The following is a 15515-nucleotide window of genomic DNA, read 5'->3' as shown; positions in this document are numbered from 1 at the left end:
AGGTGTGGTTTGAGTTCCTCAAAAATTCCTACAGTTAGTGCCAGTCGGACGTGGGAAATAGTATTGCATGATACCATCTGCATAAGGAGAAGGAAAACCCACATCATCTATTCTAATCCAAAAAGTGTGAAAACAAGATTTGGACAGATATATACAACTATTCTATCACTTCTGCCCAAATATTGTATCAAACCATCTCTTCCCAGATAACAATTTTGTTAGCCTAAAAACACATTAGCTCAGTCAGATCTGGGCTCTCACAAAGCTTTTTGCTAGCTGCTCTGCCTACTGGTAAATAAGCAATGGGATTTTGCCTAGCAACCCCACCATGGAAACACAGCTTGACTCCCTAAGTGGTGGGGGAGTTAGGGGGGCAGTTCAAGGAACCCAAAGGCTGTGCCTTTCAGGGACCCTCTGCAGCTGGTTCCTGACACCGCAACCATTAACGGCAATTCTTGTCAGTTTCAGAAGGATGATGAAAAACTTGGGGGAAATTAATTAAAAGGCAAATAAAAAAGCTTCCAAGATTGTGAGCTGAGACTGTCTGAGAGCTCAGTCCAGAGTCAGCACAAAAGAACCAAGGGAGAATGAGGACTTTTTTCTTATTGAAAAGGAGGTAATTATAGGAGATAATGTATCCAGGAAGGGAAAACCAGCAGTGACCACCTGAAGTTAAACAAAGATTATCTTAAGCCAGATGTGAGGGAACATTTCCTCAATAGCAAAGGGCAACATTAAATCCGGGAATGCCCACATTTAAGGAAAGCCTTGAACTTTTACATCAAAAATGATTGCTAACAGTCATCAAGCATTTAGCAGGCACTGTGCTGAGCCTTTACACACTTATTTAATCTTCCAGACAATCCTATGAGGTGGATCTTCTTACCTCCATTTTTAGAGGAAGAAACTGATGCCAGAAAAATTGAGAAACTTGCCCAAGGTCACTCAGTCATTTAGCAGCGGGGATGGGATGTGTCTCAAGCAGGCTGCCCCTAGACGCCAAGTTCTTAAACACCATTTTACCATAGTAGTGAATGGGTGCAGAGCTAATGAGGATAAGAAGCCCAGAGATCACTGGATGACGTGTTTGTGGTTCCAGCTTGGAAGCTACAGTTTAAAATGTTCAATTAAGGCAACTGTTCTTTTTTTTTTAAGTGTCTAGAGGGCAGCAAAAACATGAGTATTCAGAATAACAGATATTGCCAAAATCTTACACCCATATCTCTTCCTTATATGGTGAAGTATGGGTATACGCAATTTCATACACCTACACACACACATGCATGCAAGACACTTGATTTCGTAAGTCCCTAAAATACTCCGATGACTAAATTCTCCAAGGATTCTCTGAGCATCACCCTAGGATGTCTGGAGGAAGCAGCCCAGGGACATGTTGGTTGGCTTGGGCAGTGAGCAGTGGTGAAACGTTTACCTTGCAGATAAACTCTCCAACAGATAATGCAATTAAGACTCCACCATCTAGCCTTTGTTACACACCTTCCTCTCCTCTACAAGACAAATGCTGTCCAGTGCCATCTTCCCTTCTGCCCACCTCCTGGAGCCTGGGAATGTCTCCAGCTTCCTCCGTACGTGCTGCTCTCTTTTGCCAATCTCAACCTCATTTGGATTGCAGTTGCATTCGCATCCTAATTTCTGACTTAACTAGTGTCTCACAAACATTTAATTCACTTTAATTTCATTATGCATTTGAGGAGACGATTTACTGAGGGGGAAAATGATGTTCCCATTGCCGGCAATTAGATTAACTGAATGATCTATGGTAAAAATCTCCTTTTGGGCTTTGGAGTTTTGTACATGTTTACAAACAAAACTAGGCTAATAATAACTAATTTTCTGGATTCTCAGAGGGGCCTTAACTGCCCCCTCAAAGTTCTATAATATCCTATTTGGAAATTCATGAAATGGGTAAAACATTCCTTGTGGTTCTCAAGTAATTTATCTTGTCACAGTACTTTCATTTGTGGAAAAATGGTATTTTCATATGCAGTTTCAAAAATATCAATAAATTATCTTTTTTTTTTTCTGATGGCTTTTCTGAGGAGATGGGGAGGGAACTATATAAAAGCTTGGATCAATTTATTTTTTCCTGTTCCCACTTTATATACTGAGTACTCTTTTAGGAGTTAGAGAACTTGACTCCTTTTTATAAAGGATTGTATGTCTTTAGCTTTTCCTACAAATATTTAGGGGAATATACTGATCCAGGAACTGGAGTGTAAATAATGCTGATTGAGATTTGTGCAAATAAATATTCTCCACTCTTCCTATCATTTACCTGCCCATTCCATTCTGCCGTATTGAACATACCTGGGACTCAGGACCCCAGGCAGGTGGGACGGATGGTTTTGAGGCTTGATTACAGAGAAGAGCAGCCTCTCCACTCCTTTTCCAGCTCTTTTGTCCCTTGGCGTTTTCCAGGGAAGAGGTGGTACTGATGTTTGTCTCCGTAAGTCAAGGAGGAAGAGGCGAATGAGAGGAAGGGAAACAGAATCATCATCAACCTTCCTATCTTGGAGACCTAGTCATTGCCTTGGCTAGCGTTTCCTGGTCAAGCCGAGTGGTTGATCGTAGAAGAATCTCTCTTGACTATTTCTGTCCTGGGAAACCTGGCTGACGTGACCCTGCTGTGATGAAAGTTTAGGAATTCCTAGACACTGACAAGGTTGCTCAGTGACAAGTTTTTTTTTTTTTTTTTTTTTTTTTTGCGGTACGCGGGCCTCTCACTGTTGTGGCCTCTCCCGTTGTGGAGCCCAGGCTCCGGATGCGCAGGCTCAGCGGCCATGGCTCACGGGCCCAGCTGCTCTGCGGCATGTGGGATCTTCCTGGACCGGGGCACGAACCCGGGTCCCCTGCATCGGCAGGCGGACTCTCAACCACTGCGCCACCAGGGAAGCCCTCGGTGACAAGTTTTTATTCTCAGTCTTCCTTCCGAGAGGGGAAACAGGAAGGCCTATTCTTCACGGAGGTTAGTCTGGTTTCTGTCCTTGGAGGAGCACTCTGGCAACTTTGAATTGGTGAATCCTTGAGTAACTTGAAAGTCGGTTTCCATCGCTGCGCACTGGACTGAGATCATGCCAGAATTCGCATCTTGGCTCTGCCCCTAATTAGCAACATTTTATGCAAGTTCCTTACCCTTGTTGGCTTCTTTCTGCATCTGTAAAATGAGGTGTATGAATGCAAATTTCTCTCTGTACTCTGGAGGTTCTCTGCTAAGTTACCGGAAGGCAATAACTAGAAAATAGATCACATGGTGAGGATTTCCATGACGTAAATGTGTACTTTTGCAGAAACTCAATCTAAGCAATGTACAAAGGTCCAGGCACTCTGGTGTTAAATATATATTTATGATAGCATGTGGCTTTGGTTGAGTAATGGTGCTAGGGTCCCCTGATGACAGTCTGTAAATTATTCAGTTTAGTTGCCATGCCAGTGTTGTCTTGAGTGCCATTCAGTGGGACACCAGTGTGCCTTCAGTCTGTCTCTGGACTCCATGGGCATGATTCTTTGGCTAAACCCCAAGCTAAGTGGGGTTTCTTGCCCAAGGACCCCTAGACCCCCTGAAAACTTCTGAATGTGCATTTCTCTAGGAGAGGGTCCACAGCTTTCATCAGATTCTCACAAAGCTGGCCGTGACCAAAGAGAGGTTCAAAGCCACTGATGTTTTTTTCTCTACCTCTGTCTTCCGAATCCAGGGTGATGGAGCTGACTTGCCTCTCCTTCTTTCTCTTTTGCTGTTCTTTAGAAAAAGCAAGTGAGTCAGACCAAGATCCGGGTCATCTCGACCATCCTGTTCATCTTGGCCGGCTGTGTTGTGTTTGTGACAATCCCTGCTGTCATTTTCAAATACATTGAGGGGTGGACGGCCCTGGAGTCCATTTACTTTGTGGTGGTCACTCTCACCACGGTTGGCTTTGGTGATTTTGTGGCAGGTAAGCACCCTGGGCATCCCAGTTACCAGGGCCCTGGTGGGGAAAATATTCTGCCGGCAGTGCTTTTCCAAACCATGAGAAAAGATGTGGGAGAAGCAAATGAAAAAGGCTCAGCATCACTGCTGCTGTGCCCAGGCTTGTTTCAAGCCCATGGTCCTATGCGATGTAGACAGCAGCGGGCTGCTGCCTTGAAAGGAAGCCAGCCTCTCCCTCCACAGGTTGCAGAGTGTCCTTATCACCATATGAGTTATGAGTGAAATGAATTTCTCATTGGATTTTGGACTTCTGAATTGTATTAAGGCTGCTTGAATCAATTGATAAAGGCTATATTAGCAAGTGGCAAATATGAAACTCTGGAGAAATTAGCATAGAGTATAGTCTGCGGTGATCTGCAGATTAAGCTGCCTGATGCTGAGGTGAGAGCCACTGTCCCTGCAGAAGTTGTCCTGGGCATGTCCGGATGCAAGACTTAAGACTCAGGTGACCTACCAGGAGCTGAAAACTGCCCCAAGGGAATATAATATTATAATGGCTTCTGCATGAATGTATATGGGAGAAATAGCCTTCATTGTAAAAATAAATGCCAATGAACTGTGCTTAAGGAAGCAAAAGAAAACCACCATCAAATGCATCTAGGGACTGGGAGCTTGAAAATTGAGATGAGATCTGACATCTTACGTGGACCACTTTCTGAGCGTGGTAGGAAGGCAGGAATAGAAGGAGGAGGCCATCCTTCTCTTTCCTAATGGAATAGGTCTAGGTGGTCAGAGAGTCGGTCATTTTCTACTTCAAGAAGTGAACACTCTGACCAAGCAACTCTATCATAAGTTATACATTTATAGAGGACAGGGATCTCCTCTCCCAGAATCTGGAAAACAGCAAATTCTGGAGAGGGTGTGAAGGCTGGTCAGCAGGTGCATGGGTGTCTCCAGGTTAATTCTGGAGTGATTTTGTAGCTATTCCAACTGGGAAGAGGAAGACTGAAGTCCACTTTGTAGAAATAGCAGTTTTAACTTTTTCTTCCTTTTTATTGGCTAAGGACTAAGAACTGCAAAGTCAAAGTGATTAAAAATTGTTGACAAAGAGCCCGAGGCCTGGGACCCCACCAGTCTTTCCTTATGCACAGTGCTCAACCATTGTGCAGATCCTCAGCTTGGGCAAGAGGTCACTTGATGCCATTTGGTGAGAGGCCTGAAAAGACACCACACAGAGAAATGAGGAAAGTAAGAGGAACAACTGTCTGGTTAATTCCTTAACATCACGCATAGCTGCACTGTGGGAAAACTCAGCTGAGGTACCAGTCCCAGGTAAACACATGTAACGGCAGCTGCAGTTTAGAGCTATTTCACCAGCATCTTTTTTTTTTTTTTTTTGGTGGTACGCGGGCCTCTCACTGTTGTGGCCCCTCCCGTTGTGGAGCACAGGCTCCGGACGCGCAGGCTCAGCGGCCATGGCTCACGGGCCCAGCCGCTCCGCGACATGTGGGATCCTCCCGGACCGGGGCACGAACCCGCGTCCCCTGCATCGGCAGGCGGACTCCCAAGCACTGCGCCACCAGGGAAGCCCTTCACCAGCATCTTTAAGCTCCCCAGAGCATCATTTGCACTCTGTTGTGCTGCAGAGGCCCCTTGTGCTAACACTGGCCTGTCTGGAGGACTGTCTTCTGGAGGGCATTTATGGTAAACCCTGCTTTCTAACCAAGCGCTCAGTTCCATCTGTCAACCTGTTAATCTGGGGCACAAATAGCACAGCCTTGGGAGTATGAGGTTTAAAAAATTACTTGTGATTTAAATGTATTATTTATCCTTATGAGCCACCATGGGCTGTGACTACAGTAGCACACACCAGCACTTGAGCTGATGTTTACTTACCTGGTAAGGTTGTGACTGCCACTAGCACTGTTTTTCTTAATGATCTTTAACAATGGAAGATTTTAATGGAGCAAATGGGCAAATCTACAGAAAAACACATAGAATTGTTAGAATGTTTTAAAGTCTGTTTTTGTTGTAACTGAGTGAGAGAAAATGGACGTGTTTTCCCCATGGGTTTTTGATAACGGTGGTTGTACATGTAAATATGTGTCCCACAGAGTACCTTTCTTCTTTTTTTCTTTTACTTTTTATTTTATATTGGGGCAGAGTTGATTAACAATGTTGTGTTAGTTTTAGGTGTACAGCAAAGTGATTCAGTTATACGTATACATGTATCTGTTCTTTTTCAAATTCTTTTCCCACTTAGGTTATTACAGAATATTGATCAGGGTCCCCTGTATAGCACTGTTTTAACTCCCTTACTCACCGCAGATTACACAGCCATATTTCCTTTGTCCTGAAGTCTCCGCAGACTCGGGTCTTCTATAATTCACGGTGCTGACTGCAATTGGACCAGGCCCTTCTAAACTGCAGTTTCCAGGGCTAACATAGGCCAATCTGAAGAATGCATGCCTTAGAACACCGGAAGTATGTCACAACCTTTTGGCAATACTTTTAAGAGCAAAAGGGAAGGATGCCCGTCATTTTAAAAGATACATTAACAAGAGTTGATGGTTGCTGTGATTTGACGGGGCATCAATTCAGAAATATCAGTCAGAACATCAGTCACCATGCAGGATCAAGTGCTGGTTTATTTTGTAGCTGACTCACTTTAGGACAGTCTAACAACATTACAAGCATTTTGGACCCTGACTGGGAGCACATACTGAGTTCTGCATTCCAGGCTAGCCGCTGATAAAGGAACAGGCAGCCTTGTTCGCTAGCGCGCCCTAGTGACAGTCTTTTTTGGGTGATGGTGACTTGTGAAGGTAAATATTTATTTTTAGATAGCTCCAAGGAGAAAGCTGCAGAGCTCTCTAGCCTAGCGCAGAGATGAAATGAACCTCGAAACCCACGTAATGTTGCTGAAACTCCAACTGTATCCTAGAGAAAGCTGAGCGGGGAGAGTTGCCTGAAAGGGCAAAACAAGGCAGCTACACCAAACCGAGGGGGGTTTAACCACAGAGCCCTTTAGCAAAATTTGGAATTCTAATTTTAAGAAGTGGCTGTGGCTATGGAAACCTCGTGGGGCGGCGTTGCAAAGTGGGTTTGGTCACCCCGAAAAGAGCCGCAAGCCACAGTCCCTGCCCAGCTGCCTTTGGGAGGTATTCTTGATACCATAAGAGCTCAGTATGGATTCAAGGATGCTAGATGAGGTTACAAACATGCCCCAGTGGGAAAGTCCAGTGATCACTCACCGTGTGGTACCATAATTACCAATCCATGGTTCAAGTTGCTTGTCTTAGAAATGGCCACCTGCCTGCTTCAGGGGGCAACGACATCCCACAGAGTGAGAGCAAGGCTGTGAGTTATTTCGTGGAGCGTCCTTACTTCTTTAGGAGAGGGTGCTGGGCTTGGAATCTCTTTTGCACGGCTACCTTAGGCAGTGCCTGTAGGAGGCCTAGAATAAATAGGCTAATTACTTGGAATAATGACTGCTCCTTTCAGTGGGACAGCAGTCAATGCAGTCAGGCAGCTAGTCAATTTGGTCTGATGGATTTTTACTGTAATCCCTATTTGTAAAGGGGTTGAACTAGCTGGCCTTGAAGGTCCCTCTTCTTTCTAGCACGGTGATTCTAATTGCTCAGTCTAACTGACCCTACGGATTAGCATCATGTGAACACCATCCCTTGGTGAGCACTATTGCTTGGGTCCGAGTCTCGGGAATACCATTAAGTCTAATATTACTTCCGTGCATCTACTCATCTCTTGGTTCATGCATGTGCGCTTAAGAAGGACATGGTCCCAAGAGTTCCCAACCATCCGGGATTATTTAATGATATTTTATTTTTATTAAAGTTAAGGCAATTTAAGAAAAACTTAAAAACTGGGCCTGCTCTGTTGTCCTCTAATTCAAGGCATTCATCGTCAAGCTCAGGTTTAGACTAGGTGGATCAAGTTGGCCACTGAATATTTTTTGTTACGGGTATTATGGTGAGCGGTCAAGATTCAGAGGAAGTTAAGCCACAGGTCAGGCTACTTTAGGGAAGAGACACGTCTTTTCCTGGCCATCCCGCCGATGTCACATTATGGATTACAGCAAGCCTAGTAGCTGTTAGATGGTGATGGACGACATTTCTGCTACACAGACTGGGATATGTTTGCTCTGCGAAGACTATATGCTAGATCCTGGTTAAAGTAACATTTGGTTGTTTTCAGGGGGAAACGCTGGCATCAATTACCGGGAGTGGTATAAGCCCCTAGTGTGGTTTTGGATCCTTGTTGGCCTTGCCTACTTTGCAGCTGTCCTCAGTATGATCGGAGATTGGCTACGGGTTCTGTCCAAAAAGACAAAAGAAGAGGTAGGACCCCTTTCCAGATTCTATGAATGTTCCTGAGATCAGATAGGCTCGTGTTAAGAATTACCTATCTCTATTCTATGGGCTAGACTGTGTCCTACTAAACGGAGGGCTTCTAGGTTTCCTCGTTTTGAATCCTTGAATTGTTTTAAACGCCAGGCTAAATGGAATAGCAGTTATTTCTGGATCCTTTTTTGGCAGGTGCGAGAATCTGATGACCCACCAGCCCACAGCTCCTGGAAAGACTAGTAAACAACAACTTATTCTTAAAAAAAGAAATGAAAAGAAAAACAAACAAACATAGCAGAGGTAGATTACATTTGAGGGAGGTGTGCAGTTGTCCCCAATCAGCAAATATGTGAATTTTTCTCAATTCCATATGAGACTGAAGTTATTGAACTGTGGCTGGCCGTGGGGAAGTGAACTCAAGGGGTCCCTTTCACTTATGGCCCCTCTTGGTTATCAGATCTGTAGAAACAAGTATATCTCTGTAGCCAGGGGCACACAGTCTTTCCTTCCTCAAATAAATGTGCATGGAAACTTACACAGAGGCAAGAAAAGGAAGGCATAAGGAGGAAAGGTAGATTTTGTTTTTTTAAAAAAATGTCCACGTAGTTCATCTGGAAAGAGAGGAAAAGAAATAAGAAAGAGGGAGGGCAAAGTAAAGAGAAGGAATGTGCTAAAGAAAGGAAAGGAGATAAAACCCAAAGAAACACAAAGAGGGGCAGCCTCTTTAAGGGTGACTGTTCCCTTCCCAGAACGCGGTCATTTGATGTGGAAGGCCCCAGGAGAGCGTTGTTGAATGGAGACGTCTCCCAGATCACTCCTGGGGGCAATGCTTTAATTTTCCTGGCTTGCATAAGCCATGTCAATGCACTCTCCAGTCCGAGTCCCCATATAGCTAACTGGCCTGCTGAAAATCAGCTATAACGAAAGAGAAAGCCACAACATAAATACTGACGTTCCTCAATCCAAAAGTCCGAGTTACTCATCTGTACAGGAAAGCATGAGACTTTAACTAATAGCCCTGCTGAAAAAGAGCCCAGAGATTTGGGATTGATCCTCATGCAAAACTTCACTCTAAGGAAGTGTGTTCTGTGGGCTTTGGCAGAACACGCCCCCTTCCTGCACCTTGACCCTGGAAGTGTGGTTACCATGTGCCCTGGAGGGTCTTCTTAAACCAGGGTTAGCACAAGGCCATAGCACGGCCCAGATATAGGGTGATCACCTTGACCAGTGTGCCCAGGACTGAGGACTTTCCCTTTTAAAAGCGTGACATTCCCAGGCTAACTGGGACAGGTGGGTCACCTTTCCCAGATAGAGATGGATCTTGGAGGGACAGGGAAGGGCAGAGGACCTGCTGAACACCTGCTTTGTGTCTGCTGAACGTGCTAGATGCATGCCTGCCTCACGTAACAGGAAAAACCCCGTGAGCTAGGCACGACCGCCCGGGAGTTATGCTGGAGGAACGAGGCCAGACGATTAAAAAGGGGGCGGAAACAACGGGAACTCGGGCCTGTCCGACTCCAAACATTGATCTCTGCCCCAGAATGCCAAACGCCTCTCCTCCTTCAGTCACGGTCTCCAGATCTCAAGCTTCCATCGGGTTCCCCAGCAGGTGTGCCTTCCCGAGCCACGTTAGACCCGAGCCATTCGGAGGTGGGTGTCTAGGCGGCAGGAAGGGCGAGGGCAGAGGTAGCATCCCGGCCCTCCCGCTGGGCGATGCTGGGGGGCCCGCCGCGGCCTCCTTCCCGCGGGGACACCCGAGGGCTGCGCGCCTGGGGCGGAACGCCGAGGCGGAGGAGGATGCCTCAGCGCGTGGCTGTTTTCCCGTCTCTCCGCCAGGTGGGTGAAATCAAGGCGCACGCGGCCGAGTGGAAGGCCAACGTGACGGCGGAGTTCCGGGAGACGCGGCGGCGGCTGAGCGTGGAGATCCACGACAAGCTGCAGCGGGCGGCCACCCTCCGCAGCATGGAGCGCCGGCGCCTGGGCCTGGACCAGAGGGCACACTCGCTCGACATGCTCTCCCCCGAGAAGCGCTCCGTCTTCGCCGCGCTGGACGCGGGCCGCTTCAAGGCCTCGTCCCAGGACAGCATCAACAACCGGCCCAACAACCTGCGCCTGCAGGGCTCCGAGCAGCTCAACAAACACGGGCAGGGAGCCTCTGAGGACAACATAATCAACAAGTTAGGGTCCGCCTCCAGGCTCACCAAGAGGAAGAACAAGGACATCAGAAAGACCTTGCCCGAGGATGTTCAGAAGATCTACAGGACCTTCCGGAATTACTCCCTGGATGAGGAGAAGAGAGAGGAGGAGGCGGAAAAGGTGTGTAACCCGGACCACTCGAGCACGGCCGTGTTGACTGACTGCATCCAGCCGCAGGCCGAGATGGAGAATGGCGTGGCCCCCACGGACACCAAAGACCAGGAGCGCGAGAACAACGCGTTACTTGAAGGCAGAAACTAAACGGTAAGGACATTGGACTTGACCCAGCGTTGTGGGTTTTGTTTGTTTGTTTGTTTTTTAATTCACCCTGAGACACGTGCCTTAAACAAGACTTCTCGTTAGTCCGAAATTACATAGCATCGAAGAATATATTTCACTGTGCCATAAACGACTGAGAAAGCTTGCTCTGCCCAAAGGAATCAAAGAACAAGGACTTCACTTTCCATCTCGACCGCAGGACACCCAGGGAGCCTTCGCAGGCATAGGAGGTCACGGCCGCAGAGGTCAAGGGCACGTCCAGGCGATGCTGTGCCCCAGTGAAGCGCCGCCCCGCTCTGGCGGGTAGAAAAGGGCAGCTATTCCTTAGACCAGCCGTCTGAAAGGAACAGGTGTGTCTTTTAAATGGAGTCATTTCCTGAACCTACCGTTAGTGATATGTGCGCACACAGAAGGGGACTGGATTGGGGGGTGAAGTGGTACTTGTAACTTGGGTTAGAGTGGACATTTCAGAATGTTGCTCTGAGCTCCAATTTTGATACAAACGGTTCAGTGCATACCTAGCCTTTCTAAGCTCCAAATGAATGTCCTTGGGACCGGAGAGCACCTGGAATTTGTTGGAAGCAGATCAGAGCGCACATATTAAAAGGTGCAATTGCTTTCCTCATTACAAAAGAAAAAAAAATCACAAACATATCACACTGTGGATATTACCTTAACCAATGGCAGAAGCCTACTGAATTTTGTCTTTCTCACAGGGGCAGGTAGTCCCAAAGAACTTGCAAGCATTGGTGAAAACCCAGCCTCAGCCGCTGCATGGTTACAGGCAAAAATCATGCATTTTCCTCAGTGGGTGCAACGGTGAAAATAAACTGGCTTTTGAAATGTTCATGTTCACTTTTCCAGTGGAACTTCTGTTACAATTTGTTTTGATAAGAGGGGGAAAAATACCAAAACTATTGCCTTGCACGATGCCGGTGGCTTGCTGTTCTGTCTAGCTGATCCTAAATTTTTATAGACATCCTGCATGTCTGAGACACACCAAGGAGGACCATGGCATCATTCCATCTCAGGGCTTCTTGTCCCTTTGGGTGTCTTAGGGTAGACATAGTGACCCGAGGCCCAATCTTGCTATCTGCAAACAAAAGGAAAATTAATCCCTCAACCAACCCTTGTACAAGGAGATTGAATTGTTTTCATTGCTTGCAGCTTAAGTGCCATTATTGCCATTTAAAAAAAATAATACTTAAAAGAAGTATTTGAAAGATTTCACTTTCCTGTGTGGGTGTTCCTTTATTCCGAAAGCATCACTTATTTTCCTTTGCTCCTTTCTCTCCTCACACCTGCTAGTCACTAAAATTGGAACACCACTGGGATTGATTGTTTCTAGGCAAAGAGTAACCAACAAGTGGTGATAATTATGATTGTTCCATGAGGTTACAACATCCAGTGAAGGAAAGGGGGGAGTGGCTAGTCATAGGTTTGGAGAGGAAGATTCTAAGTGAATTTTTATCAGAAAGGGAAAAACACGTACTAGGCCAACCATCCTGTGTGCGCCTCAGCCTTTTTCAGAGTTGGCTGGCCGTTATGCGGGTTCAAACTTAGTTATTTGTGCCACACACTTAAGCATTTGGACCTGGCAACACTGGGAAGTTGCTGGTTATGGACCTCCCAGGCTCGGTGCCACTGTTTGCAGATGTCACATAACTAATACAGAGAGGAGATTTATCACAAGATCACAGGACCAGCAGAGACTTCCAGAAACCATCTAATGCTTTCTGGGCTTTCATGGAAAATTATACCCACCACATCCTTGACTACTGGAACCATGGCAGACCTCTTCCTGCCCATTTCCCCCAAATGCACAGCTCTCCCTTGTCTAGAGCACATGTAGCCTTCCGGCCCCCGCCCCCCAATTTTAGGCTCTACTTAAAGTTTTGGCATTGCTTTTGGAAAGGAGCCAAATAAGAATCAAGTTTGATGAGACCCCTCCTGTCCGAGGTCGGTTTCGGTTAACGCCTCCACGGGGCTGTGGCTCACTGGTGACATCCTGTGTCCACATAGTAATAAATAGACACTTGGAAAACAATGTATATGCGGGTGTGGGTGTTGGTTCTTCCTATGGGAATCATTCCAGCCTGACATAAAATGTGTTTTAAGAAATTGGTAGATAACTGGGACTTTTCTTATTCTGTCAAGTTAAAAGCTTCCTGATTAAACTGTCCAAGGATCTCATTCATTTGGGTTTCCACCCTCTGTTACTTGGTACCTTCTTTATAATAGTGGGTTAAAATTCTAGACCCTATAGGCAGATCTAGCCAAGCGGCTTCCCTGTCTTGTATCCAGTGGCTTCCATGGGCCAGGTTCTAGATGAGGTACTTTATGGGCATGGGCTCACTGAAACCTCCCAGCAATACTCTCTGGAAAGTGTTTGGAAACCCATTATACAGTTGAAGACACAGAGGCTCAGGGAAGCTAAGTGAGTAACTTACCTAAGATCGCACAGCAAGAAGGTGGTGGAGCTGGTATTCAAAGTCTATCTGACCAAAGTCTGCTTTTGACTTTGCTACAGCGTCCGTGTCATGCACCCTTGTGAGTGTGAGTGAGCATGTGTTTGTGTGTGTGTGTGTGTGTGAATGTGTGTCTTTCTAGTTTCAAGGACACAGCATACAGAGGTGGGGAGAAGATCTTTACTGCCAAGACAGTATGAGGTCTTTGTGTAAACATGGCCTAACGAGTTGCCCTTGCAGACGCTGATTGGACATTATTTTGGTTTTAGTTTTGGGAATGCTCTAGGTGGCATCCTTTCTGTATTGTTAAAAATGCCCTTTGAAAGCACGCTTTTGCACTTTACTTGCTTATCCTGCAGGAACTCGGCCTACAGCTGGAATAAAACAATTCAAAGCTCTAAGCTGCACACTTTACCAAACAGAACAGGCGTTGGTGTGTGTGTAAATGCTCGTCCAGATGAGTCAGATCCCAGTAATATGGAGGGATCGAAAATAGCCCTTGCCTGGGAGTTCCGCAAGTACAGATGGGGCCGAGGCCCTGATGAATAAAGTCGAAGAAGAGCCCACCCTTTGTGGAGATTGACCCATTAGCTCTGTGGACAGAGTGTTTGACAAGCTATAACGTACTCACCAGAGGAGAAGCTGAGACTTCACTTCGTGTGTACAAGCTAAGATTTGGGGGGAGGCCAGTTGTTTTGGAGTTGCTTGAAAGTTACCTTTTTAAGATGGGACCAAGTAACACGTAGAATTTGCGTGGATAAGGCAAAGCTGCTACAAATTCTACATACGCATCGGCACAGCCCCGTCCTTCCAACCTGCATTCCCCACCCCACCGTCAACCTGGGGAAAACGTTTTGATTTTGCACATGGATAGAGCACAGGGGCAGTAACTTCAGTGCGCAGTGTCCCTTGTTTCTCCTGGTAATTGGGTATTGAATTTCTCCTCCACATGGATGGTGAGAACCAAGGGACAATTTGGAGAGACTTCAGCTCAACACTCAGTCCTAATCCAATAGTGACTCTAGGACTTTATCACTTTTGGGGAAGGGCCTTACGTGTGTGTAGGTACAGGTGTCCCCGACCTACAGCTAAGGTGACTGGGACTGTTTGTCTGTGCTCCCCAGTCCCAGACTGTTATCTTGGGCCCCTCAGGCCCCTTGCCTATATCTCTGTTACCTCATCAGCACATCAAGGGAGTGGAACACAGCTAAGCGTTAAGGTCCCTTTTAGTTCTGCAGTTCTCTGACCAAACACTCCCTGGTCCATGAGTTAATTACATTGATTAAGAACATTACTACCTGGGTTTGTAAACACTGACTAACGGGCCCCACTCATTTTAGGCGAAGATGAGAGCTTAGTCTCTTGCCCTCTGGGATTTGTTTTCTTGGTGATTGATGGAGACCAGATGTATTTGGGAGCCTGGTATCCACATGAGGTCCGTGCCCTGTGTAGACTCACTCTGTCACCTTACAAGCACACTGTCACCTAGGGGACTCATGCCATGTGGGCATTTTTTGCATGGTGTTAAGACTGAAGAATTTTAAGCTGTTTTTATTTGCAGTCAGTTGTAGTAAAGTTTACCTTTGATTACTTTATGAATTCATATACTATAGACAGACGTTTCTTACTCAGACGCCTACACACACACACACACACACACACACACACACACACACACACACACAGAGGAAATGGCTCCTTTGGGTTCTGTGAGGACTGTTCCATGTTGAAAGTCCTAGTTGTACTAGATGTTAGCAAACCACCCTCGCCTCCCTCTGAGATGATGCTTTGAGGCTGAGTCGATTGTCGATGCTGCTCATATATTTGTATGCTTAGTTTTGGGGGTTAGTGAGAATGTGGCCAGAATTTGGGTAGGGCAGATTTTTACTCACTATATTGGGTAAGAATGTCGACCATTCCAATGTGTACTGTGGTTTCTGAACCATAGGAAAGGCATAGGAAAACAAACAAACATGCAGAGGCTCTCTAAAAAAAAAAAAAACATAAGAAAAGCCAGTCCTGCATTTCATGTCTCTGCTTCCTGCATCCTGCTGATGTCTTAAGGGGGGAGGCTGATATACTTTCTCACAGTTATGATGCAACTGTGTGCAGACAGTGGCTGCGTGAGCAGAGGGAACTCTTGGTGGTAGAGTGTAAAAGCTAGTAATGGCCTTGGAAAATACAGATGGCAACTCTGTGAAACACAGGTGACTTTAATTTGGCTTTGTGGGTGCTGTGAATTCTGCGTATGGAAACACTGGAATAGCATGCTGATTCCAGGGC

General features: G+C 46.2%; 1 protein-coding gene across 2 annotated transcripts in view; it reads left to right on the top strand.

Moving 5' to 3' along the window:
* KCNK10 (potassium two pore domain channel subfamily K member 10) overlaps positions 1 to 15243 on the top strand; it is a 144580-nt gene extending 129337 nt beyond the window's left edge. For both annotated transcript variants that reach the window (XM_004262311.3, XM_049705280.1), the window contains exons 5-7: positions 3764 to 3950; positions 8141 to 8283; positions 10126 to 15243. In XM_004262311.3, coding sequence (XP_004262359.1) covers positions 3764 to 3950; positions 8141 to 8283; positions 10126 to 10746 — 951 coding nt within the window. In that variant the 3' untranslated portion in view covers positions 10747 to 15243. The remainder of the gene's footprint in view (positions 1 to 3763; positions 3951 to 8140; positions 8284 to 10125) is intronic.
* The last annotated feature ends 272 nt before the right edge of the window (positions 15244 to 15515 follow it).

The sequence above is a fragment of the Orcinus orca genome, chromosome 2 (assembly GCF_937001465.1).
Source record: "Orcinus orca chromosome 2, mOrcOrc1.1, whole genome shotgun sequence".
Taxonomy (NCBI): Eukaryota; Metazoa; Chordata; class Mammalia; order Artiodactyla; family Delphinidae; genus Orcinus; species Orcinus orca.
This window is presented reverse-complemented; position numbering and strand designations above follow the sequence as displayed.